The sequence below is a fragment of the Dipteris shenzhenensis genome, chromosome 31 (assembly GCF_047967505.1).
Source record: "Dipteris shenzhenensis isolate YYH24624 ecotype China chromosome 31, Dip_SZ_1.0, whole genome shotgun sequence".
NCBI lineage: Eukaryota > Viridiplantae > Streptophyta > Polypodiopsida > Gleicheniales > Dipteridaceae > Dipteris > Dipteris shenzhenensis.
The window spans coordinates 4,976,493-5,001,169 of NC_141626.1; the positions used below are offsets into that span (position 1 = coordinate 4,976,493).

General features: G+C 44.7%; 1 protein-coding gene across 4 annotated transcripts in view; it reads right to left on the reverse strand.

The window, feature by feature from the left end:
• The window catches only part of LOC147880937 (ubiquitin carboxyl-terminal hydrolase 9-like), a 75,675-nt gene that overhangs the window by 11,492 nt on the left and 39,506 nt on the right, over positions 1-24,677 (reverse strand). For 3 of the 4 annotated variants that reach the window (XM_087370217.1, XM_087370214.1, XM_087370216.1), the window contains 2 exons: positions 4,925-5,338; positions 4,492-4,632 (listed from right to left, as the gene is read on the reverse strand). In XM_087370217.1, coding sequence (XP_087226343.1) covers positions 4,492-4,632; positions 4,925-5,338 — 555 coding nt within the window. The remainder of the gene's footprint in view (positions 1-4,491; positions 4,633-4,924; positions 5,339-24,677) is intronic. The other variant, XM_087370218.1, reaches the window with a different exon arrangement.

The window sequence follows — 24,677 nt, forward strand, 5'->3', positions numbered from 1 at the left end:
GCTCACGCCACAGAATACCACCAAGTTGCATATATCATAAACATTAAAATCGGATTGACAAGGCCTAGTTGTACACTCTCTCGCAATCATTATCATCCAAGCAGCAAGCTCAATTAGTTATTTGTAGAGCTGCCCCAACTTAACCATTCCATACAAGGCACAATTCCCAAGATTAATATCATCGTAAGTTTTTCAGTCAGCTGAGCCTCAATCTGAAAGTACAATGTCAAATCCAGGTGCTGCTATTCTGGAGCATGCTTTCATGTTGCATCTTCCCGACAAACTGGAGGACTTCCTTAGTGTGACCATGTTCCCCATCGTCTACCACTTCACTCTTGGCAACTCCTTGGTAAGTCGTGTCTCCTTTAATGTCATGCTCCTCAATATCTAGTGATGCATCTTTAAGACTCAAACTGTTATTCATTTCTTGGTCCTGTTGCACAACTTGCACCTTGTCTTATTCATTTCTTGGTCCTGTTGCACAACTTGCACCTTGTCGTTGTGTGCAAATTTACTGTGGTAAGCTTTGCTATCACCTCCGTGGTTTTGTAAATTTTCTTTCCTTATGGATACTAGGCGGTGCTAAATACTCAAATGTGCAAACTTGGAGGTGTCAATCGTGAGCAAAATCCAAATCCTAACCTTGTTGGCCAACACTCCCATCTCAATTTCTATCATATGTTTGTTTGGCTCATCACGATCCATCTTTTTACCAACCAGCCTTGCTCAACTTTTATGTAGGTTTGTGTTATGATGCTGAACTGTCAAAGCATCATCTAGAGCAGTGTTGTTCCTGCAAGCTTTTATAAAGCACTGTCCCTCTTGCTGTCCATATTCATTTCCATCATTTGGTAGCAATCACCTCGGAGTAACCAGAATTTTGTCCTGCATACAAAGGCATCATCACTGGGTGTTGAAGCATGATTTGGCTGCTGCTAGGGAGAGAGAGGCATAGCAAGGATGGCTATATTACAAGCATTGGCATAAATACATTTCCCTTAAATGTTAGGTGTCTATTTTTGTAGGCGTTCCTATAATTATATGACACCTCATTCAATTGCATCTCCATTACATTTGAAAACTGAATATGTAAAGTATAACCACCATCATATGTATCCTGACCTTGCAAATTGTTTCGTTCTTGCAATGCACTACATTGTGAGACAAAATGTATCAAGGCATGGACCATCTGAAATCTGATTCATGACAATCTTCTTGATAAGCCAAAGGGGGAAAACACATGATACAACACGTAATGGGATATAGTAAATTGTGGATGGTTAACAAAAGGAGTCAATTGGACATGAATTATCCTTAGGGTATTATTGAAAGCCATGTCTATGAAATCTCATATGAAGTGCTACAAGTAAAAACCCCTAAATGGAAGCCCTCGGCTGCTAATTTGCATTAGAACGTGCAGTCAAACAGAAAAGGCCTAACCTGTAAATGCCTTGCTTGCAACCTTTCAAGGAAGTTTTTACTTCCAAGGACTCCATTCAAGAATGTGAAATTTAGCCTTCCAAACTTGGTTTTGTATAGCTGGACTGTTTGGAAATGGTAGCTACCTTGATAGGTGTGGATCACTAGAGCTGTTGCACAACAGGGAGGGGATGGAAGAGACTTCTGCTTACATTGGTATCAGCTAACGCCACTCAGCGATGGATGCGATGGACAATGTTGTGTGTGGACAATGGGTCTGCGACAAGCTAAGCCTCTGATAGACTACAAGAACCCATAGACAACACCGTGCCAATTGATGGGCCCTTTAGAAGAGACTCAGCAAAACAATGGCACACACTGACACACGACCAATGCAAGAAAGTTTTTAATTTCTTCTTTCTCAAGGTAGCAGCAACCACGGCCTTGCACGTTGACACAAGATATAGCATATGAGAGCCTTTGGAAGAGATCGTACAATTCTACAAACGCCCACTAGCATGTGTGTTGCTTCAGCAACCACTCGACTATTGCTCTTCTCTACCCTTATCTCTTGAATGCCGCCAACCTTTGAGACAGCTTGCTCGTTCATCGGCTAGTCGCGATGAGCCTACAACTTTGTGTCTTTGCCTCCACGTGATTCTACTGTAAGGCATGTGTTGCCTAGAAGATGCTTGGGCCTTGAGTATGCTGGGTCTATGCTTGAGTCACAAGTGTGCGCCAGATCTGTATGTCAAGAATGTCGAATTTTGAATCTAGGAGCTAGCGTGGAATCCGAGATCTTGGGCAAAGTAGCAAGGTTTCGGGGGATGATATTACATTTGGGATTCGCATGCCAAACGTGGAATTTGAGATCCAATTACCTGACATGGAATTCGAAATCCGGTTATTAGACATGGAATCCACGATGATCTAGGAGCTATGCCAAGATCCAAAGCAAAAGCTTATTGGAAATAAGCTTATTGGAAATATGGAGTTTTGAGGAAGAATATAGTAAGCCACTTAAGACACTGGGACACTCTAGATACCTAGGAGACTTAGCCACCTAACGTTAACCTAACCTAGCCTAGTCTATTTAACCCTAACCGAACCTAGTCACGGAGGTTTGCAACTTTAGAACTAGGAAAGCAATGGCCACCACCAAGCAAATGGCAACCAAAGCAATCGTGAGCGGCATAGGACGGGTTATGAGCTAAGTCTCTACTTCATCAAAACATAAGCGATAGGGGCCTATGTCTTGAGCCCCATATTCAGCAAGACCCAACGTGATGGAAGCAAAGTGGATTTGAGGCATTCGTGACAAAATCTTCCTGAAGGGAACATTGCATAAGATTGATGTTCACCAACTTGCTTGTTGCAAACGAAAGAGCAGCTAGAACAAAGGCGTGTGACGAGTGCTCTTTGTAACTCCAAGTTGATACGTGATGATGCTTGTGGCCCATACACTTGAGCGACCGTGATTGGGCTCAAGTTGCGCTATGATTCCTACCCGTACAAAGGTATGGTGAAGATGCAGAAGATAGAAGCAAGCTCAAGGTGATAGAAGCAAGCTCAAGGTGAAGGTATGGAGTTTAGGAACGTGCTTTGAAGGAGAAGGTAGAACTACATGAATAGGGAGGCAAAGGTAGAACTAAATGAATAGGGATTTGATACCATGTAGAAAAAAGGATGAGGCAGACTTAGACGAAGAAGAGTGACAAGAAGGGAAAGAGAAAGCCAGAGAGAGAGAGAGAGAGAGAGAGAGAGAGAGAGAGAGAGAGAGAGAGAGAGAGATTATATGATACTATTGTATTAAAGTCCTCTTGAGGACCTTAAGGATCTATAAGATTGTGATCACTATCAACAAATAGTGATCTTTTACATCCGGTGAGAAAAAATACTCTGGACTTGCTATGTAGTTAGTACTTGTTGAGCTAGCTGTGTGCTAGTCCAAGTACCTTATTTCGGTGTTCCAAACTTTCTTTTAGATAGCTTCCTACTTTGTAGCTAGCTGTTCCAATAGGTTTTCAGGTTGCCTTTGCTATCATCATATCTTTTCGTAATATGTGCATGGGCCTGATTGTTAGAAACATGGTGGAGAGAGAGAGAGAGAGAGAGAGAGAGTTAAGGTGTGAGGAAATAATGCACAAATCTCAGTGAAACACAGCATATTCAAAGCTCGAGGCTCATATCAACAACTGCCAACAAGCACCAAGTCCGTAGAGGGTGACTGGGTTTAATCTGTGAATAACAACACAAGACAAAAGCAATTAGGAAGGTGGTACCCAAAGCTCTTACAGTAATATTTTGGACCTTTTTTATTATTCACATGATTGGCGAGGTCTCCATGAAGTTACAATTGCCTTGCAGATGGACCATGCACCCAGTTTGAGCGATGTTTTGCCGCTCAAGACATACATGGGACTAAGATTGGAGACCATAAAGCTGTCATCATCAAGTTCAAACATCAAAGGCATGCACAGGGCCTGTCATTAATGATATTTCCCCAATACAAAGAAGCCTTCAACCTTCAGTAGTGTTTCAGCCTCAACAGAAGAGGCTGTCAAGCATCTCCTGCAAGGGCGTGGACATTTGGCTCTTCTAGCCTCAGCCAGGGCCTTGGCAGCTACATAGGGCAGCCAAAAGGATCCACACAGGCAGCCAACCTCAAACAGCTGCAGATGGGGCACTACCCCAAAACTTCACAGATACGCCTACCACTTTGGCAGTTTGCGCTTCGAAAGTGCTTGACGTAGGGTCGGTAATCAGGCGGGGATTCCTACAGGGGGCCAGGAGTGTCTTCAGCCTATAGAAAGGCTTCCTCGCTCCTTCAACATCCATCAGCCAGAGCAGATAACCTCATCAGGAGGAGCACCCTGCCTCCTCAAACTCGACCTCAAGAAGGCCCAGCCTTCACCCCACCCCAAGAAGCAATATCTTGTTCAAAAAGCATCTGTTCTTTAGCCTGGTTCTTATTTTGAGCATCTATACACGGACAAATTTGTCAATAAATTGAAGTGTGGACAGTCTCTTAAACAAACCAACTTGCATTTAAGATTTCTCAACCAAACCAACCTGTGAATCATGTTGATTGTAACCACTAAATTGAGGAGCAAATCGTGCTAGCTTGGCTTTAAACGTCCTTGGTGCAACCGGTTGTCTGCCAGGTGCCCAAAGTTTCCGCAACAATTCACCAAAAGCTATTGCTAGCTCTCCCTGCACCAGAATTTGCAGAGCTGGTTAGAAACCCATGCAACATTGCAGAAGACCTCTTACATTTAGGCACTTTTGTCCATGTGTTTATCACAACTATAATAACAATTAGCTATCATTTTTAGTATGTTCTTCCCAAGGCCCTCATGGCATTACAGAGAGAGACCTCAGCACACCAAGCCCTGCTTTCAATTGAGATCTAAGATTCCACGTGTTTTTTACTGCATGACTGATAGTATGCATTACCCAATCAAAAATACAGTTTCCAACAAGCTAATAATTTAATTATTATTACCTCCATGCCCAATGGGTTCTGTCGATTAATATCTCTGCTGTAATCTTGCAAAAAGTAGTCCACCAATTCTGGGGTATGCACTAAACACTGCAGAGCACTGTTCATGAAACAAGTGTTCCCAAGGTTTTGCAGGCCAGCTAGCCCTCGTGGCCCTGATCTCAGTCCACCACTCGAATATCCAACCCCACCGTCAAAATCATCATACGTGCTACTTAGAGGATGAGAGTAGAACTGGTCTGGACTTGAACTCCTTATGATGTTTCTGCTTCCTGTTGGCCCACCTGCTATTGAAAAGCTCGACCTGGAAGGTTCAACAGCTACAAGGGCTAACTCCTTCCCCATGGAACCATTCTCATCATTATTCTTATAACTATCATCTGGCCAATTGCCATCCACCTGTACTTCCAAAAGAATCTGTTAACAGAGCATCCAGCAAACATTGTGTAATTAGCTGCAATAAGACAATAATTTTTTAAATACAAACTTGTGACCACTACACAACTGCATAGTTACTGCAGAAAAATCACAACACTATCAGCATTGAACCTCTACTGTGTCCATCAATAGGCATAACTGTCCTAAAATATCCTATTGCCTCGTCTGATTTAATGCAGCCATTTCCAAAGTTTTACTCAGCTAGAATGCACACTGGTTTGGTACACATAAGAGATATCCAAGCAACAATCGTAAGTGCTGCTACTCAGAATTAGATTCTATAATACAAGGGTATCCCTTTAGGAATGTGTAAGAAAGGGGGGCAAGGCAGATTCAGAGAAGAGGGCAGAATTAGCAGAAGTGAAAGAGAGGGAGGAGGGGAGGAGTGACAAGTGAAGAAAGGGAGTAGAGAGAGAGAAACAGGGAGGAAAATAAGTGAAAGAGAGAGAGAGAGAGAGAGAGAGAAAGAAAGAAAGTGTATTATTGTCCACTAAAGGCCAAAATGGGCCCATGGGACATCAAGAACTCTGCATACAAGATAGCACAAAATCAACGTGCCACAAAGAAGAGGCATCGTCGAATATCATCTAAGCGCTACGCAATACAATACAAGTGAAAGTACATAATGTCAAATCTGTCAAGTGAAATCTGAGAGAGAGAGAGAGAGAGAGAGAGAGAGTCAATGGTGGTGAACGAAGCACAGAGAGCTGAGTATTGATTAGGAAGGCATCCCATCCAAAGGTACCTTGCATATGAAGGGGGGGTACTTGTATATACCTCCATATCCCCTTTGACCTCTTTATCTTGCAAACACCCCCAAGTACTAATAACCCTAACCCCCACTAACTTGAGCGACTTTTGGCCTTCATTACAGAATGATAGCAGGACAAGGTACAAGATGATTTGTACGAACAAAAGGTACACAAAAAAAAATTAAAATAAGGCCAGTAGACTCTCACACTCAGTGTGATAATAATTTTGAAGGACGTCAAAAATTTTGATAAGGACATCATTGGATTACACGGGGCTTATTTTTAATCATTGTGGAATTTGCTTAGCTCAACTGAAATACTACTACAAGTTGCCATCCCCATGCATGATTGACCACAAGTGGATTGAGGCTGAAAGCAGCAAACTACCTACAACTTTCTCTTTCCTTCATGAAACAGAGGAGGAAGCTAGAAGCAGGAAAGAGGGGAGTATTTGATCACAAGTGGATTGAGGCTGAAAGCAGCAAACTACTTACAACTTTCTCTTTCCTTCATGAAAGGAAGGAGGAAGCTAGAAGCGGGAAAGAGAGAGAGAGAGAGAGAGAGAGAGAGAGAGAGAGATTTAACAGCTGTAGAAGGTTGAAAAGACCTATGCGACCAAGATTTTATAGGCATCACGCTCATACTCTCACATGCACCCCGGTGCAATGTGACACACTCGCTACATCGACGAGTGCGTTATAGTTCCCTAAGAGGAGATTTTGACATATATTGTGACCCCTTTGTGAGCTTTTGTCCAAAGACAGTCAGGCACAAGCTACGTAGGTCAGTCTCTCAGCCTTAGGTCAAGTCAGATAGTTAGTCCTTGTTCACTGTTACCCCCTGGAGAACAGTAGGGTAGTGTTTCCATCTTAGGATTCTAGGTAGGTCTCGGTCCATCCTAGGATAGGAGCTCTTCTTGGGCCCCCTCAGGGCTGGAACAATGAAAGGGAATGGTCTAGGGAAGGGCTACCTTTATAGGCTGCCCTGCACCCCTCCCTAGGCATGTATTTATGGGGCAACGGGACTATAAACCAGCCCAAACCAGCCGACCCAAAAGTCGGCTAGTTTGCGGCTGGTTGGCTCAGCCCCAGCCCTCTATTTAAAGGGGGGCTCCTTGCCTCATTCCTCACTCAGTTACTCCTGCCTTCAGCACTCCTACAGCTCGACTCCAGCCCCTCCTGTGCAGCCCTGAACACTTCTAGAGATTGGCCCTGATCAGCCTCATCACTTGGCCTCAGTTCAGCCTTCCTAGAAGGTACGCAGCACAGTAGTTGGGGATTCGAACCACCAAACGGAGTAAGGTTTGGATACTGTTTCAGCAGCTCTTTACAGTTTTGCACAGCTCACTTCTCAGCTCTATATCTAAGCCATATCTCAGCTCTCAATTCGATTCTATTACTCCTAGCTTTCACTGTCTCAATCACGCAGAAACCCTGCATCCCGATGAACAGCACAAGCCTCTTCCTTGCCTTGTAGAATTGCCCTACATCGTCAATGTGGAAAGTATCAAGGTCTCGGTATTGGTTGGAGTTGCCTCTCAGGTCTTTGGGTCTGCAATACGTGTGCACAGTGTACTCTTCAGAAACGTGTTTCCATGCTCTCTCCAAGAGTGTTATTTGTATCTTTCTGTTCTCAAAGTAAACAGCAAAATCTTCCCCTGATTGGGGGAGGGGCCCCTCAGTGGGTACAAGGAGGCCCCTCAGTGGGTACAAGGACCCAATCGGTTGTCAACCCCATTCTCTCTCTACCCTAATCTCCTTTCTCTCTATGGTGCATAACACTAATTCCTCGCTAAAGGTTTAACAAAGGCCTTGCATTGATTACACGATCAAATAACCGTTGCATGTTACATTGGTATCAAAGCTTCGGTCTGTAAATCCAGCTTGACTACTACGAGGTTGTGCTGAGATCCAGAAAGAACACACAATCAAGCGCCATGGAAGGGTCGGGGAAAGACGTCAACTTTGAAGACTATGAAGATGAGAAAGACAACCAAAAAGATATGCTTTCCGCCTAGTGCTCAAGAGATGATGGAGAGAATCTTATGGGGTAGAATCGGGTCCTCCTACAGTAACTCGAAGAACATTCAGCACAGCTGGAAGAAAGCAGAAGACTGCTGGACCAGACAACAAAACAACTTGAAGAAAAAGAAGGAGAAAAGCCGTTGGACTATCCTTCAGTTTATTCATCAGTTCATCACTCATTTTCCGTTAGCACGGATTCAAGATGAGCAAGACAAAGTCCGCCTAGCAGCCCCTCACCTTACCGGTGAGGTGGTTACCTCGTGGCAACATTGGGCTAGTAAGAATACTAACCCCACAAGTGTCAAGACAAATTTCGTTTAAGCAACGTTTGTTACCGATCTCAAAGCCAGTTTTCTACCGCCCTGGTATATGCTTAACCTGGAGGATGAGTTTTCTCGTCTCTCCTAAAATGGGTTGCATGTGTTGTCTTACAATCATCACACTGGCGCAATAGTTGGGCGTGTCTGAAAGTGATAAGATGAAGCAATTCATTTGGATATTTGACACCAACATTCATTTTTCCATCCGGACCTTCGACCCGTTAGATTACGAGTGGGCACTGACTCTCGCCCAGAATAAAAAATGATGCTGAACGGGGGAAAGCCAAAGCAGGTCCAAAAGATTCCAAAGCCCCGCAACAGTCAACCAACACAATGGGTAAGGATCAAAAGAAGGACAACCAGTACAAAACGAAAGATGACCAGGCTTCTGGTTACAAGAAGGAGCCCAAGCCCAAGATGACTCGAGATGAGAAGGCTTAAGCGGGCATTACAAGAGGCTATCTATCGTCCAGCGAGCAAAAACGGTACCACCAAGAACATCGTTGCTTTCACTGCCACCACATCGCTGGGCACGACAAGAAGGATTGTCCTAAGTGGCTTCCATCGCCAATGTATTGGCCCTTCCAGCCCCGCCACCAGCCTCAGCTACAAATGCCCTTGCATTGAACGTTGTTCCCTCGGTGGTCTTTCAAGGTAAAGAAAAGTGAGTTTGAGCTGATGGAGATCCAGTATCTGGAATACATCATTAGTGCTCAAGATATTGGATTAAATCCAGAGGCGATTCAAGCCATTACCAGTTGGGCTGTCCCACGGCAGCTCGAGAGATCCGATCCTCTGAAGTTTGTGGGTTTATGTCAAGCATACAGCTCACCTATGGATGGGTTCTCAACATACGCAGCCCCTCTTACCAATTTATCAAAGGGGGGAAAGACATAAGATTCAAGTTAATGGGCAAAGCTTTGGAAGCCTTCCATGACTTGCAACGGTTGGCCACAACAGCACCAATCATGAAGATCGGCTCTTGGGATGATCCATTTCTAGTATTCAGTTTATAATAGAGAGCTACTCGGTGTCATTTAGGCATTAAAAGAATGGAAGTCTTTCCTCTACGGACAGACTTTCATGGTCAAAACAATAACCAAGCCCTTGGTGGCTTCAGACAATGCCTAGTTCGCAATGGAGTGATCGGCAACAACGGTGGATCCAAATATCCAAGCAGTTTGGGAGAATGATTGAGTACGTTCCCGGCAATATTCTTCGAGCTTTGGTCGCACAACTAGGATGGTGTCTCCATCTCTTGAAGCCAACACAACCATGTAATCTATGGCAGAGATTACTGAGTCAGTGAAAACGCGCATCGCCAAAGCTCAAGCATCGTACACGCGCCAGTCTAACAAATCCAGACGAGCCAGTATAAAGGTCAATGGGAGTATTTAAGAATCATCAAGCAAAGATTGAAGCAAGTGGACAAGCGATGCCCTACGCTATCTTTCAGGAGCTTTGGACCATTCACTATTTATCCAAAAGATCAATGATGTCTCCATGAAATTACACCTACCAGAGACTTAGACAATGCACAATGTGTTCCATGTAGCTTGGTTAAGGCCGTATTTTGGACCTCCTCTTACCGAGATTTCCAACGAGCAGCAACCTGAAGTTCTTGATGAAGCCGAAGTTTTGCAGCCAGAGCAGCTCCTTCTTCATAAATGGAAGCATGGGTCAAGACGCAAGATCTGGGAGTTTATACCAAGTTCCGTGATCGAGGTACAGTGTGGCTAAACAAAGACTTTTTCCAAGGGTTCTCACAACTTTTGGTGAACTACTTGGAAGCAATGAAGCTACCGCCAAGTTAAGGAGGGAATGTCACATGCACCCCTGCACTTGGGTGCAATGTGACACACTAGCTACATCGACAAGTGTGTTAGGAGATTTTGTTGTATGTTGTGACCCAAGGATCCACGGACAGTTGGGCACAAGCTACGTAGGTCAGTCTCTCAGAATTAGGTCAAGTCAAAAAGTTAGTCCTTGTTCACTGGTACCCCCTGGAGAACAATAGGGTAGTGTTTCCATCTTAGGATTCTCGGTAGGTCTAGGTCCATCCTAGGATAAAAGCCCTTCTAGGCCCCCCTCAGGGCTAGAACAATGAAAGGGAATGGGCTGGGAAGGCCTGCCTTTATAGGCTGCCCTTCACCCCTCCCTAGGCATGTATTTATGGGGCAAAGGGCCTAGAAGCCAGCCCAACCAGCCGACCCAAAAGTCGGCTAGTTTGGGGCTGGTTGGCTCAGCCCCAGCCCTCTATTCAAAGGGGGGCTCCTTGTATCTTTCCTCACTCAGTTCCTACTTCCTTCATCACTCCTACAGCTCCACTCTAGCCCCTCCCGTGCAGCCCTGAACACTTCCAAAGATTGGCCCTGATCAGCCTCAGCACTTGGCCTCAGTTCAGCCTTCCTGGAAGGTGTCTACGCAGTACAATAGTCAGGGATTCGGACCAGCTAACGGAGTAAGGTTTGGGCACTGTTTCAGCAGCTCTTTACAGTTCTCTTTTACAGTTTTGCACAGCTTACTTCTCAGCTCTATATCTAAGTCATATCTCAGCTCTCACTTAGATTCTATTACTCTAGTAAGGTTTGGGTACTGTTTCAGCAGCTCTTTACAGTTTCTTTTAAAGTTTTGCACAGCTTTCAGCTCTCACTTAGATTCTATTACTATTAGCTTTCACACTCTCACTCATGCAAAAACCATGCATCCCGGTGGTCAGGACAAGCCTCTTCCTTGCGTTGTAGAAGTGCCCTACATCGTCAATGTGGACAGCATCAAGGTCTCAGGTCTTTGGGTCTACAATACGTGTGCACAGTGTAATCTTCAAAAGCGCGTTTCTGTGCTCTCTCGAAGAGTGTTATTGTATCTTTCAATTCTCCAAGTATAAAGCAAATTCTCCCTTGATTGGGGGAGGGCGCCCTCAGTGGGTACACGGACCCAATCGGTTGTCGACTCCATTCTCTCTCTACCCTCATCTCCTTTCTCTCTCCATGGTGCATAACGCTAATTCCTCGTTGTGATTACACGATCAGATAACTGTCGCATGTTACACATAGTTCCCATGTAGGGAAACTAGAGGTCGATGTCTTTTCCCTTTGTTACTATCTACTGTTATTCCTGCTTGCTTAGGCTGTGGAACTAGAGTTAAACTAGCAGGCAGTAGGCTAGTTTCTCTACATTGGTATCAAAGCCCTTTTCTAGGGAATTTTGTGGGAAAATGTTGTTATTTGGTTCTGAAAATTAGAGCACACTATCTTGAGGCCAAGGGCTACCTCTCTGCAAAATTTCATCGCCAGAAGTTGTCCCAACCGTTCTCTTCCACGTATCAGCCCGTAAGGAACCCTAATTGTCCAAGTGCTGAGATTTTGGGGCTTTTTGCATCAATGGAAAGCTCTTGATCTCCTAATCTTCCGTATGAGCTGGAATAACGAAATTATTAGGGTTTGACCCCACATTGCAATCGTAATACAGGCACAGGTGGAATTGACAGCCAGTGGAATGCACCAAATTTGGCTTGTTCTGGTCGCCATAGCCTCTAGGTGTTGCTCCTAAACTTTCATGGAGATCTAAGCTCAAATGGAGGAGCTATGAGCAATTTTGACTGGATGGAATAGAAGGACTGCTGCGAAATTCAGAATTACAACTCCATTTCGGGTCAGCTTTAGTGCATATGGTCGCCCAGCTCTATGGATGCAGCTGATAAAGTTTGATAGTGATCTGAATTTTTTTTACTGAGCAATTCAAAATTCGGTTGCAACAGCAAGCGCAGGACAGTTAATTGCCAAGTATTCTAGCAGTTTCATGCAATCCAGTGAATAATCCTTCTATCACAATGATATATTGAGCCCAAACAGTGCTTTTATATGCTCCTGTGTACGATTGGATTTTAAACAGTGCTTTTATATGTTCTCATCCAATTTCGGGCTCTCAACAATGCTTAGATTGGTCTTTGATCTTCTTTATGGCTCCCAAGAGAGTTGGATCTCAATTGAGGAAGATATCAGTAGAAGATGACCCACACGTGGTCGGCTCCAAGTGGAGGAGGAGACATAGTAAAATAGTCCACCGTACTACTCCCCCCCCCCCATGTGGGAAACAAGTGAGCCTGCCAGATGATGGCCATCTTCGGAGACCGCTATATATGATCAGGTCATGTATAGCCCCCAACTCAAGTAGATGCCTCCCATATGTTGTCACTCGTGCGTCTGCATCTGCCGACTGCCTCACAATCCCCAACTCTGTTGCAAGAGATGTGGGGATAGAGAGAATGTAGCCAACACAAGATTGAATCCATGTACCCAACGAGGACCCATTTCCCAAATAAGAAAGAATTTGGTTTATACTCGGAGAACTACGAAATGCAAATAACACTCCTTCAAAGAGCATGAAATGCAACTCCAAGGATGACCCTTCAACACTGAGAGCTGGCCCACGAATGCCTAAGAAACGACCCAATCTCAACCACCCACCTGCTTTAACCTTTGCTTAATAAACCCGATCACCCTCCTGATAGTTAACATCTCGAAGGGACTTGTTGGCTTGGCGCATGTACGTTGCTTGTGCTTTGGCGAGGTGGCCTTTAACTGACTCCGTAATCTCTGCCATAGATTCTATAGTTTTATTGATTTCGAGAGACACGGATATCATCCTACTGAGAAGTAAAGAGAACCTCCTGCCATACGGTATACGACCAGCACTCAATGAATATGTATCGTTTAATATGCCTACACAAGTGGAAGATATTGCTTCCACATTGAGTGTGCATCATGAAGACAATAAGATTTTAGTACGTCAAATACCAATTGATTACATACCTCCGATTGCCCGTCAGTTTGAGGATAAAACCCATTGGACATCTGGAGATTGGTGCCAAAGTTTTCAAGCAGAGCCCTCGACAGATGCGAGTTGAATTTGGAATCCCTGTTCGTCGTAATGGTCCGTGGCAATCCTCCAATCGTGTAAATAAGCGGGCTACATCTTCTACGCTGACCGTCTGCTTGCACGAAATAAGCATACAAAATTTGCTAAAATGATCAACAATGGTTAGACATTGAGTGTTTTCTCGTACCTGCAGATCAAAGAAGGGGTCCCACAAAATCCATCGCGATGTCTTGAAATCCATCTTGGATTGAATAATGGCCAGAAGCAAGAGTCATGGCAAACTAATATTGAGTGTATTGTGTTTTCATAGAATCAAGGTCTTTCTCTTAAATCTCTAGCACAGTGGCCCTTTCAATGTTATGAATGCAGGCTTTCCTACTCATTCATAGATGAATGTACCTAGATGAATCCAAGAACATTCCCAAACTCATCCTCTACAAACACAACATAGTGCAGTTTCAATCTCACGATAGTCACTCATAAGATTGAAAACCATAAACTCCATCACGCATAGCAGTGACTAGCTACTATGACATCCCCACTGACGTCATCAGAAACACCGATGCTCTGCGTGGTACCGCTTATGTTCGTCGAGTTAGAAGTAACCTACTGTGATGCCCACTTTAGCTTTTTCATCCGGAGTCATCTTGGGCTTAGACTCCTTCTGACCAGCTGATTGTTGGTTGAGTTCTTCTGAAGCTATTGTCCTCTTGCTGAGGACATATACCTGTTGTGGCAACAACGGCTGAAGACTGGGGCTTTGACTTCTAATTGGACCTGCTTAGGCTTCAGGGTCACCAAAAAACGCGTTTCGGGGCACCGAAACGCGAAGAAACGTTTCTAGACGAAACGTTTCTTAGAAACGTCCGAAACGGGCAGTTAGGACGAAACGTGTGGCTGTCAAAAAATCCGCCGCGACGGGTTTCTTTCTAAATTTGGCCGCCGTTTTCGTTTTTTCGCTCCTCTCCCGTGCCGCTCTATTGCTTGACTTGCTCCTAGTGCCTACCCTACCCTACCCTACCCTACCCTACCCTACTCTACTCTACTCTACTCTACCCTACCCTCTACTCTCCTCTACCCTCTACTCTAAAGTCTAGATTCTACTCTCTACTCTCTACTCTCTACCCTACCCTACCCTACCCTACTCTCCTCTCCTCTCCTCTCCTCTCCTCTCCTCTCCTCTCCTCTACCCTCTACTCTCTACTCTCTACTCTAGAGTCTAGATTCTACCCTCTACGGTCTACCCTCTACAATCTACTCTACTCTACTCTCTGCTCCCATACCATGGCCTCAAGACGTGCCGGTGGACCGAGTGGAAGCACAAAACGGAATGTATAGCAGGATACCGTTTTTATAAAGAGATATGGCACATCTGGCACGAGGAGGTCAGTATGCAAGTTTTGTGGTGACACTTTGACGGGATCTGCCCCTCGAGTTCGAGCACATTTTTTATGGATCGGAGGCCAGGGTAAGAGTGCTTGGCATGCCATTCCAGAGGGGATCTTCTTGGCATATGGAGGCACCTCATCCAAATTTGCTGAGATTCGATCCCGATTCCATCCCGTAATCACTGATCAAGTTCTTCAAGCTAATGTGTTGGTTGAGCAGCAGAAGTTGGGCATAGAGGCAACCGTCACTCTCACATCATCCCAGTCATACCGGGAATGTGGAGTGTTCCCCGTATCAGTTGGGCTGTCCGCTATGCCATCAGCTCCTCCACCGCCTCCTGCCAAGAGGCCGCGTGGTCCAGCAGCTATCACTCCGAGAGTTACTCCTATACACGCTGCTTGGGCAGAATGTCTGAAGCAAGAGGCTGCAATTGCAGAGGAGCAGTTTTTCTACGCTTGCAATATTCTCTTCAATGTTGCAAGGACTCCTACCTACAGGAAGTTTTATCATGCACTTGTAGCTGCTGGTAGAGCAGGAGCATCATCCCTTACACCTGCTAGTTCTGAGACTCTCCGCACCACACGTTTGAAGAAGCAGGTGGGATTAATCAAGAAAAACATGGAGGGACTCAAGGAAGCTTGGAGTCGGTATGGATGCACCATAGTCTCTGATGGATGGAGTGACACAAAGAGGAGACACATGATTAATATCTTGGTCACTAGTTGTATGGGAAGCATATTCTTGAGGGTGGTTGATGCCTCACATGCCGGCCTTTACATCACCGGAGAGTGGATATGGGGTCATATTGAGGCAGCCATCAAGAAGGTTGGTGAGGACAATGTGGTGCAAATCATCACCGATAATGGCTCCAACTGCAAGAGAATGGGAAGTCTTCTTGAGGAGAAGTATCCCAAGATAGTATGGACACCTTGTGCCTCACACTCTCTTGATTTGATGATGGAGGATATTGGAAAGCTGCCTTGGGTGTCTAGTGTGGTTGAAAAAGCAATGCAACTAGTGACTTATATCACTCGTAAGCCACATGCACTGGCCCTATTCAGAAGGGAGTGTAAGTGGGAGCTTATGAGACCCTCAAAGACACGCTTTCGCTACATCTTCCTGGTTCTTAGCAGGTATGATTCATGAATCATGATTCAATTTTCATCATTCCAAGATCAATTCCTCAAATTATTCATTGTTTAAATTTGTTTAAACTTTATCATTTGTAGGCTGGTTAAGACCAAAGAGAGCCTTCGTCGCATGATGACTAGTTCAGATTGGTTGGATTGGAGTGACTCGAGATTGCCTGCTGGACAGAATGTCGAGGCGATTGTCTTTGACAATCAGTTTTGGCAGGAAGCCCTTTGCATTCAGATGTCCATAGAGCCCTTGTACTTCGTGCTTCGACTCTTTGACCATGAGGGTTGTACTATGGGCTTGCTAAACGAGTTCATGCTGAAGCTTCGAAAAGCAACGGAGGATTGTCCTATTGAGATCCTCAACCAGAGCAAGTACATATAGTTGAAACTTGTAAGTTTAATACTCAGTTCTCCTAGCTCTAGCCTCTAACTTGATTCCTTTTGCTAAATTTTCAGAAAGGATGACATATTAGGAATTTGAAGGAAGAGATGGGATTCGTTTCATAGGCCAATCCACACTGTTGCACATATGCTCCATCCCTGTGGAAGAGCCTGCTAAATGGAATGATCGGGTGCTTGTGAACGGATGGACCCAATACTTGGAGAAAGTATGCGACTCATCGGTCCAGAATAGGTGAGGTAGCATGGCGTACAAGTTTGCAGCCTGCTCCCTACTAACTTCTAAGTGCTTTCAACTTTGTATTATCATTTATGATTTATTTAATTGTCTTCTTCTGTATTGCAAATTGCAATAGCATTGAAGAGGACATAGTGGAGTTCCGCAATAACATGGGTCATTTCTCCCGTGCAATTGCCAAGGAAAGAGACAACAAGCTGTTGGCTCTTACTTGGTGGGAGAAATTTGGGATTTTAAATCCCTCGTTGCAGAACTTAGCTCTCCACATCCTTTCGCAAGATTGCACATCAGGTCCATCTGAGAGGATATGGAGCATATGTGCAGACATGCACACCAGAAAGAGAAACAAGTTCGTTCTAACTTCTTATAGTTCTTATTTATAGGCTATATAGTATAGCGTCAAGCTTGTAACATTTTGAAAAACAATTCTTAAGTCGTGAGAATTGACTTCTTTATGCTTTGTAAACTATGTCACGTTGAGCATGGAGCAGCTCAATAGGTTGGTATACAATGCCAACCTGCGTCTACTTGAGAAGTACAGGTCTGCAGATGGTACCGGTAGCATTGAGTGGAAGCCCAAGCAAATCAATCCTGACAAGATCAAGCTAAAACCTGTCGACATGTCCATCATCCAGCACAGTCAAGAGAATGACGATGCTTACAAGTTCCTGCGACATGATATGCTTCGATTCCGACGTCAGACACGTTCGATGGCTCGAGCTCGTGCACCAAGAGTATGTGCTGCTACTGTTGCAGAGGATACAGGGACACCCCAGATTCGTGGTTATCAACGTTGAGCACGAGCCTCACGAGGGGGATCACAGGTATCTGTTCTTGCATCGTCATCCCGAGGACGTCGAGGCAGAGATGAGCCAGAGGAGGAGGCGGCATTGGTAGACAGTGCAGACTCAGAGGACTCAGATCAGTTACGAGCCCCTACTTGGTTCGAGGGTGGCACTTCCTCTTCCTCCACAGAGGATGTAGATCCATTTGCTGATTCCAGTGCTGATGATGACAGTGATGAGGTAGCAGATCTTGAAGAGGGCAACGGTCCCTAGCTCTAGACTTTAGAGTATACTGTGTACACTGCAGTTGTTAGCAACTGGCTTGCAGGCGACGGGCTTTGATTATGTATACAGTTTACACCATACAGTTACCAGTATATCATTATGGCATGTTACATGTATGATGTAAAAAGTAATACATAATACATTTTGTTATATTTTGAATCTTGAATCTTGAAATTTGATTCTGAAATTTGAATTAGAAAGTTAAAAGTTTATTGTTTGAACTATGGGCCATGGCATATGCTAGCAGCCATACGCACTTGCAACTAATTAGTTAATAGTAATTTGTAAACTGGAAGATCTATGTCTTTGTAAACCTCAATCTATAGGCTGCATGACGCATCTTTTTACTCTTTCAGCTGTGTAATATGTGTGTGCATTGTGTGCACAATATGGATATCTGAGAGCTCTTTTGAGAGAGAGAGAGAGAGAGAGAGAGAGAGAGAGAATCTGAAGACAATTATTTATGAAGTATATATAACTTCTATAAAATATAGTATTTTTAGGCGATTCTAGACGAAGCGCCTCTAAAAATCTAGAAACGCGTTTCTAGAAACGTTTCTTGTGACACTGTTAGGCTTTCCCCCTTTCAGCATCATTTTTAGATTTTGCCAAGCTCATAGCACACTCATAGGTAAGCGGGGTCAAATTTTCAGACAGGGAAGGGAATGTTGAAGTCCAACTTCCTAATGAATTGCTTCAACTTATCGGTCTCAAACACGCCTAATTGTTGGGCTAGGATAATAACCTTATTATTGTAGGTTGAGCACCGACAGACCGTTCAAGACTAGAAAACTCATCTTACACATTCAATAGGTACTGAGGCGGTAGAAAACAAGCTTTGAGGCTGGGGATACAAACGTATCCCATTTGAAGCTCATGACATATGTGATCGGGTCAGTATAACCACTAGACCAATGCTGCCACCAGGTAACCGCCTCACCAGTCAGATGAGAGGCGGCTTGGTGGACTTTGTCTTTGTTGGAGATATCACAGTCAAAGAGTGTGTTGGTGTGTAGTACTAGGTGATCAAGTACTAGTCTATGTGTGTGAGTCTTGTGTGAGTGCCACGTGTCATCATGGGACTTATCCCATATGCACTAGGTGCTAGTGTGAATGAGTAGCCTATATAAGGCTTGTACTTCACTTGTCTTGATATACTTGATGAATGAATGAAAGCCTTCTTCATGTCTTCATTTGAGCATTATTTCCTCACACCCTAACCTTCTCTCTCTCTCTCTCTCTCTCTCTCTCTCTCTCTCTCTAGCATTATTTCCTCACACCCTAACCTTCTCTCTCTCTCTCTCTCTCTCTCTCTCTCTCTCTCTCTCTCTCTCTCTCTCTTCACCATGTTTCTAACATGGTATCAGAGCCACCTTCCATAGCTGCCACGTCACCCTTGCCCTAACCCTAATTCAGCACCCTTGCCTTAACCCTAATTCTGCTTCAGCCCTTCTTCTTGCAACCTCCATTTCTGTAGCCCTACTCTATTTCGCCTCAGCCCTGCCTCATTCTACCTCTTTCTGCAGCCATTAGTTTCCGTTTTCTGCCTCCTCCATACCCAACCACCGCTTCATCTCGTGCTGCCTCCTTTGTTGCCTTCATGCGAGTGTTTTAGGTGCCCATTTTCCTCTCCTTGCTTGCTGGTCGGCAGCTCCTGCAAGCTGGGCCTACACGTGTGGAGGTTTAGGCAGCTTTGGCGCCCTGAAAGCTAGCTGGTTGGCACTTCCTTCAGCACACTTCTGCACGTGAGGGTTCCCAGGGTTATTTCGAGACTATTTCAGAGTCTTTCAACACCCAAGACAGCCTCATCTTGCTGCTGCTGTGTATTCGATCACTTGTAAGCATTTTTTGCAGCGCTTCGAGGCCTTTGGAGGCATTTCCGATGTGTTTTGAGCTTGCTGCTGCATAACCGCATTCAATAGAGGCATTTCCGAGCTGCGTTGAGGCCTTCAACACATCTCCATCAGCTGTCTTCTACTTCAGATAGCTGCTACAGCATTTCGGAGTGCTCTTGTGAGCCGTTTTGAGAGGTCTGGACATGTTGCAGAATTCCATTCCACATTTTGAGGCATATGTTGGCTGTTCTCTGTTGGCTGTTCTCTGATTCGGGTTCACATTTGAAGCACCACTACACATTTATATTTGCTCTTTTTTTGCACACAAGGAGATTGCTGACCTATTTTGGAGACCGAGACTAGCCCATTCCTTTGCTGGGTCCTCATTTCTGCTTGCTGCCCGCCTTCACGAACGTCTTTGCCATCATGACTTCGTTGTCTTCTACTTTTTTGCTCGTGGAGAAGTTCAAAGGGGAAGCTTTTCCCACATGGCGAACCAAGATGCAATTGCTGCTTATGCGTGACGGAGTTTGGGATGTTGTTGAGGATGACCAGGTTGAGTTACTTGATCAACAACATCAAAAGATTTGGAAGCAGTATAAAGCTAAGCTATTGCCCTCATTGGTCTTTGCTTAGATGACTCTCTCATCCATCATGTAGATTTCAAGTCAACAGCTAAGCAGATTTGGAGTTGCCTCGAGACCTTCTTTGGTAATAAAATCACCAACTCTAAAGTCTTTTTGAAGCTCAAATTTTATGCTCTGAAAATGGAAGAGAGTCAAAAGCTGAGTGATCATCTAGCCCGGTTTCAATCTCTTGTTCAACAACTCTCAAGTTTGAAGAGTGTCCCAAATGATGAAGATAAGATGGCCGTCCTTATGAAGATTATGTATGGCATTTCTCGCTTTGAGCACACTCTTGAGATCCTTCGTCTTGTCACTACCACGTTTGATGATATGGTGGCCCTCCTCATTGAGAAGGATCCTCGCAATAAGGAAGACGCTCTTGCCTCTCCTATTGATCATGCATTTGCTTCCACAAGCAAATGGAAGACCAACAAGAACATTATTTGCAGGTTTTGCAAGAGGAAAGGACACATTGAAGCCCATTGCTTCAAGAAGAAAGCACAGGAACACGAGAAGCATCATGCCAATCTTCTGGCTAAAGACGAAGGTGAACCTGAAGAGCCCCCGGAGGAGATACATGCAGCTACAGCAGAGGTTCATGGCCTCTCTCTTGATGATGAGGATCCATTTGACCAGGGTTGGGCTTCCTAGGCCCCTATGCTATGTGTGTTTGTGTTGAGTTACATAAAGGTTCTCCGCCTTGAGTTGTCCCTCTAAATTAAATGTATTTGGAGTCAATAAGAGGTACTCTGCCCTGGGTTGTCCCCCAAAAATGAATGTATTGTCTTTTACTTTGGTTGATGGTATTGACCCCGTTCAGAGTAAGGGGAATGACAAGTAATGGTTTGCCCTGGCCGATCGCAAACTGACTGAGAAGTCACTATCACACGGGAGGTGTTGGATAGTTGCACTTGCTCTTTGCAGTATTGCGGTGGAGGGGGGATCGGCCTACTCTTGCGTGTTGGGTCTCACACTCTTTGCTATGAAGGGGGGTGTTGGAGATATCATAGTCAAAGAGTATGTTGGTGTGAAGTGTTGGTGTGTAGTACTAGGTGATCTAGTACTAGTCTATGTGTGTGATCTTGTGTGAGGGCCACGTGTCATCATGGGACTTATCCCATATGCACTAGGTGCTAGTGTGTGAGTGAGTAGCCTATATAAGGCTTGTACTTCACTTGTCTTGATATATTTAATGAATGAATGAAAGCCTTCTTCATGTCTTCATTTGAGCATTATTTCCTCACACCCTAACATTCTTGTTGTCTTGAATGCGCATTGGCAAAAATTGATAAACACACTAACAGAAAGTGAGCAGAAACTGATAAACAACTTGCACAATAGTTAAGTGGTCGCACTTATCTGTTGGAGATATCATAGTCAAAGAGTGTGGTGATGTGATGTGTTGGTGTGTAGTACTAGGTGATCTAGTACTAGTCTATGTGTGTAAGTCATGTATAAGGCTTGTACTTCACTTGTCTTGTTACTCTTGATGAATGAATGAGAGCCTTTGTCATGTCTTCATTTGAGCATCATTTCCTCACACCCTAAGCTTCTCTCTCTCTCTCTCCCTTCACCATGTTTCTAACTTGGTATCAGAGCCACTTAGCCCTGCCATCCTAGACCTAACCCTAACCCTAACCCTAATTCGAAACCCTAAATCTGCTCAGCTGCCCTATTTTCGCCTCTGCTGCCTTCTCTTTTCTGCTGGCTCATCCCGCCTAGGGTTTCTGCATCACAGCCCTTCATTTGCCTCTGTTTCGCCTCTTATTTTTTGCATAGCAGCCAGCTACCTTCATTCCCAGGTGCTCTTGACAGCATCTCTACCTGCTGGTCGGGTCATTTCCTGCTGCTGCTGCCATCTTTCCATCCTGGTCGACACCTTCAAGCAACTCCGAGCCTCTCCGAGTGCTGCATGGAGGTCAGGGTCTTCAATTTGGAGCTTTTCCAGCCTCTCCAAGTGCTGCTGTGTGCATTTCGGAGCAGACCAAGCCATCGAATTTCTGCTACAGGCTTCTACAGCTGCATTACTTCAGCTTGACTTTGCTTTCAGACCTGCCTGTGGAGGTTTTTGAGTGGTTCCAGCCTTCGACCAGCTGCTCCAGCAATCTCTAAGACCATTTCCTCAGCCAACTTGTCCACACGAGGACTGCTCGTGTTTTGGAGTCCTATACCAGCCGCCATACTTGCTGGTTCTTCAGCTGGTGCTGCGAGTTTGTTCCCTCAGTTTGCACACGGAACCTTTGTTAATGCCGAACCTGCTGGGGAAGCTTTGCTCTTGCTAGCCTACATAGTGGCCAACATCTATTTGTGCTGGAACAACATGGCTTCCCGATCGAGTCGGTGCTGCTTAGAAGAGGATTAGGGTGCTGTTCGGAGGTGTCTTTGAGGAGGAGCGTGTGGACTGTTCGGGTGACCAGCAAAGGGTGACTTTGAAGGGTGTTTTCAGATCAGAGAGGTGTTCCCGAGGGACAAAAAGCGAGGTGTAAAGGTACATTGGGCTGTCAGCCCCTTCATCCTCTTCTTCAGCCCTCTCCTTCCTTCGACCCTCAGTTCCCTTCTATCCCATCCACCTTCTCTTTCAGTTCAGCTTCCTCTTCACTCCGACATGGCCACTTTGTCCAGAGAACAAGACTAGAATTCAGTGTTGCCCACGTTCCCAGTCAACCGGCAGTTGGATGGGCTCAATTACACTGTCTAGCAGGTGATGATGGAGTCTATGTTACAGTCATACGACCTGGCAGATTTCATCTTGATAGGTGTTGCCTGACCAAATCCCCTGACGAAAGACCTTGGCATCCTGGAGCAGAAAGAGACCAAGACCTTGTTTGAGCCTAGGACCGTGTTAATGCCAAGGTACGATCATTTATATTTCTTAATTATACTACTCAGGTGATTAATCACATGAAGTACATGACAGTGGCCAAAAGTATATGGGAGCATCTGGCATCCATGTATAACCGAACCTCTCCCATGAAGAGGGTTTCACTGGAGGCCCAAATGAGGTTGTTGGATCCCAAAAGTCTTCGGTGTGGGACCACATCAACAAGTTACAAGAACTTTAGTAGGAGATCCTCCAAGCGCGGCAGCGGATTTCATCAAAGGATATGACCATTACTCTTCTATCACAGCTATCCTCTCAGAACACGGCCTTCTATTCATCCTTGATCACCAATGGTAGGGTGAATGACTTGACCTAGGAGGAACTGGTCCCCATCGTGCTTGACCCATCGATCGTACCTACGATAGTGAGCCTGAGGCTTTGACAGCTGATCAAAAAAGTAGACAACACTTGACAGCATGGTTTTCAAAAACGTCAAGTACGAAACATTAGGTATGTTTTAGGGCGAGTACCTAAAGTACCTAAACTTAAGAAACTTTAGAAATGTATAAATAAATTATATATACATATATATATGTATATCTCATTAGTTATTAGTAATTTATAGTAGATACTAAGATGCATCATGCTGCATGTGCCATGGCCCATGCACATTGCACTTATTACTAGAACATACATGATACATCATACAATATACAAAATCCAAGACAAGTACTCAAAACTTTGATAAGGGCAAGCTGAAAGCACACAGGGCTTCAAGATCGACACACAGGATTGCAAGTTTCATGCGTCGAGCAGCTCGAGGTGTTGGAAATGGCGCCGTATGACGTACAGCCCTCGACCTTAACCCAAGGTGCAATTTTTGGGCAAAAGCCCTAAATTTTAAGGTAGGTTTCTAAGTTTCTAACGTTTTTAACCTTTAAAAACACGTATCTATCCAACCATGCTTGATAACTGAGGAACGAGAAGCTCTCAAGGCATCCCGTACATGTAACCGATGTGGCCAGAAAGGTCATTGTTGGCGTGAATGTCCCCAAAGGAACGCCGAAGGGTCCAGTAACTAGGTGGCCTGAAACCGGCCTTCCATAAATTAAAGGGCAAGAAAACTAACAAGTAACTAGTCAACACTGTTACATTAACAATTCAGCAAAAGTATTATCAGTAGATTGGGAGCTAGATTGCCCCTACACCAAGACAAAGACACATATTGGCCCCAAACCTTCGCACCCTTTTCAGTATTTCTTTAACTAAGTGAGAGGCCTAGAATTCCACGCTACATAAAGGATACATTCCTTCTTACATCTGGAGAATTCCACATCCCAGTGGGCATCCACATACCCTACATAGCCTTTACTGTTCACCGCTCTCACTAAACCTGGCAATAAGCATCCATCTCTATTCCAGATTAACTGCACTCAGCCTAGAGCTGTTACTAGCAGCCCACTCAGCCACTCAGTTCCCCACAACTGGCAGTAAAACTAACAAGTAACCAATCAACACTGTTACATTAACAATTCAGCAAAAATATTAATAGCCGACTAGGAGCTAGAGTACCCCTGCACCAAGACAAAGACAAATATTGGCCCCAAACCTTGGTGCCCCTTTCACGATTTCTTTAATTAAGTGAGAGGCCTAGAATTCCAAGCTACAAAAAGGATACATTCTCTCTTGCATCTGGGGCATTCCACATCCCATTGGGCATCCACATACCCCTTATTGTTCACTGCTCTCACCAATCCTAGCAATAGGCCTCCATTCCTATTCTAGAAGGCTTGCACACAACCCAGAATTGTTACTAGTAACCAC